At 54.6% G+C, this 2,115-nt stretch overlaps 1 protein-coding gene across 1 annotated transcript; it reads right to left on the bottom strand.

Annotated features, from left to right (window-relative positions):
* Nucleotides 1-603: 603 nt before the first annotated feature.
* Nucleotides 604-1,128, bottom strand: LOC136525921 (gibberellin-regulated protein 14-like). The gene has a single exon (XM_066518747.1). It carries the CDS (start codon nucleotides 1,126-1,128, stop codon nucleotides 604-606), a length of 525 nt encoding a protein of 174 aa, XP_066374844.1.
* Nucleotides 1,129-2,115: the final 987 nt, after the last annotated feature.

Below are 2,115 nucleotides of genomic sequence, written 5' to 3' on the forward strand. Positions count from 1 at the left end.
GCAGGCATGGTCCACCTTGATGATGTCACCCAGCTTGTGGAAGCCACCTAGGATCCTCTCTGGGTCCTAGTGCTCCTCAGGGAAGTCCACCACGGACACCGCCACTAGCCACTTTAGCTCAATGCCAAAGCGATTGGATGTCTCCTTCGAGCGCTCCAAGGAGAGCTGGGCACCATCTTGGATGATGGGACTAAGGTCCACCATGGCATCATGGTTACCATGAGAAGTGAAGCATAGTATTATGTTGCCATGGGACGAGGGGTGGAGCGAGCAAGGGACCGTAGGAGCCACCGAGAATAATGCCGCATGGATGAAGGGGCTAGGTTTGTCGGTAGGGCCGTCGATGTTGATGAAGGAATAGATCTCCTTGCCTACACATTCTATGTCCCTCGTGGGCATCCAGGTGATGTTGTCAGCACCCCTAGTGAGTGGTTCTAGGGAGTCCGCATGGAACAGGGACCCATCGGATTCCACCTCCTCCTCGGAGCCATCGCTGGCCTCACCGGAGTCAGAGCCACTGGCAACCAGAGGCGGTGCCCAAGCCAGAGCAGGGATAGGGCCCAAGCAAACTAGGGAGGCAATGGGGGGAGAGCGGCTGAGGTCCTAGCCATAGCGCTCATAGAGGTCGTAGACCCAGACAGGGTGCGTTGGAGAACTAGAGCAGTGGATCTCAGTTGTGTGGCCAGCGCTGGCCCCCGGGAGGGGCAGAGCAGTGGGGGGAGGTAGGCATGGTGAGGAGGGTGGGGACAGGGTAGGGCGGTAGGGGATGAGTGGATTGACAATGGTGGAAGCAAAGAAGGGGTGGGTAGGGCGGAAAGCGGAGGGGCGAGGTAGAGGTGGAGGAGGGGGAGGGACGGCGATGCCAGGGGGTGCACTGGCGAGGCGGAACCTTGCAGCTCCTCTCCATGTGGCCTGAGCGACTACACCGATGGCGCTGAATAGGATCTTGGCAATCTCGCACAAAGTGATCGGGGGCAAGGCACTAGAAGCAACCAATGGTAGGGTGGACAAACTTTGGGGCGGCTTTTGTAGAGGGAGCCCAAACATGAGAGCCTCCTCGAAGGACATGGTCGGGTGAGTAATGGCAGCACTGGGCTCAAGGTCTAGGACGGTTATGTCGGGGGGCATCCTTGCACTGGGTCGTGTCGACTTGAGGGAGGGGGAGCAAATAGGGAAGAGAAGGATTGTTAGCCGTGAACAACACCAAAAGGTTGGGAGATCCTCTACCACATTTTGTACTCAGCTGGAGATGAGATCCTTTGATAGATATCTTGACCAGCTGGCTCCCAAGCTCGGTTGAGTCACTACCACATGCAGTGGGGAGTGGTGATGGAACATTTGGGGCACCATCGGCGGAGCCAGGAGTGGCAGTGGTGGTAGCAGCAGAAGTGGATGCCCAGGTCAACTTATCTGCCTCAGAACATGCGCTCACAAATGTTAGATGGGGATGTCCATCTTTGATGTTAAAAATTGGAGTTCTTCATAATCTTGGTGCTTTTGTAGGGCATAGCGTGAACTACCGTACATTGGTAGTAGCTCATCAAGAGGATGGAGCCCCTTGCCGAGGAGAATGAGAAGCTGAAGGAGGCAGTGAAGCTGATGGAGAAGAATGTCCAGAGGGCCCAACGCGAGTGGGATCTTGCTGATTCCAACACCAAGGACCTGGATTACCAGAAGGGCATCCTATCCGAACAGCTGACAACCGTCTCCGAGCAGCTAATGAGTGTTTCCGAGTAGCTAGAATGCGAATTCGAGCAGCTAATAAACATCTTCGAGCAGAGGAAAGGTATGGCAGATCGGCGAATTTGTTTTGCATTGCTGAACAGTCTTATTGTTGCTGACGACCGTTATGTTTGTAGAGCAAGATGCGGAGCTTGGTCAATTGCATCAAGTCGTCGGTCAACTCCAAGAGGAGGAGAAGAAGGCATCTGGCTGAGCAGAGAAACTGGCCAAGGAGCTAAAAGGTGAGTAGTTCATGGTCAGAGTTGTTGCTGAAGTGACTTCTTCGCTAGACGAATTTTCTCGGTGCTTGCAAAATACTGTCAAAGGACCAAGGCGCAGTTCGACGTGCTGGAGCTAGAGGCCAGAACCTAGAGGGGGAAACTTGATGCCGTG

This window comes from Miscanthus floridulus, chromosome 19 (assembly GCF_019320115.1).
Source record: "Miscanthus floridulus cultivar M001 chromosome 19, ASM1932011v1, whole genome shotgun sequence".
NCBI classification, from domain to species: Eukaryota; Viridiplantae; Streptophyta; class Magnoliopsida; order Poales; family Poaceae; genus Miscanthus; species Miscanthus floridulus.

Coding starts and splice junctions, on each gene's coding strand:
- LOC136525921 (XM_066518747.1), bottom strand. CDS start 1,128: ATGCCCCCCGACATAACCGTCCTAGACCTTGAGCCCAGTGCTGCCATT.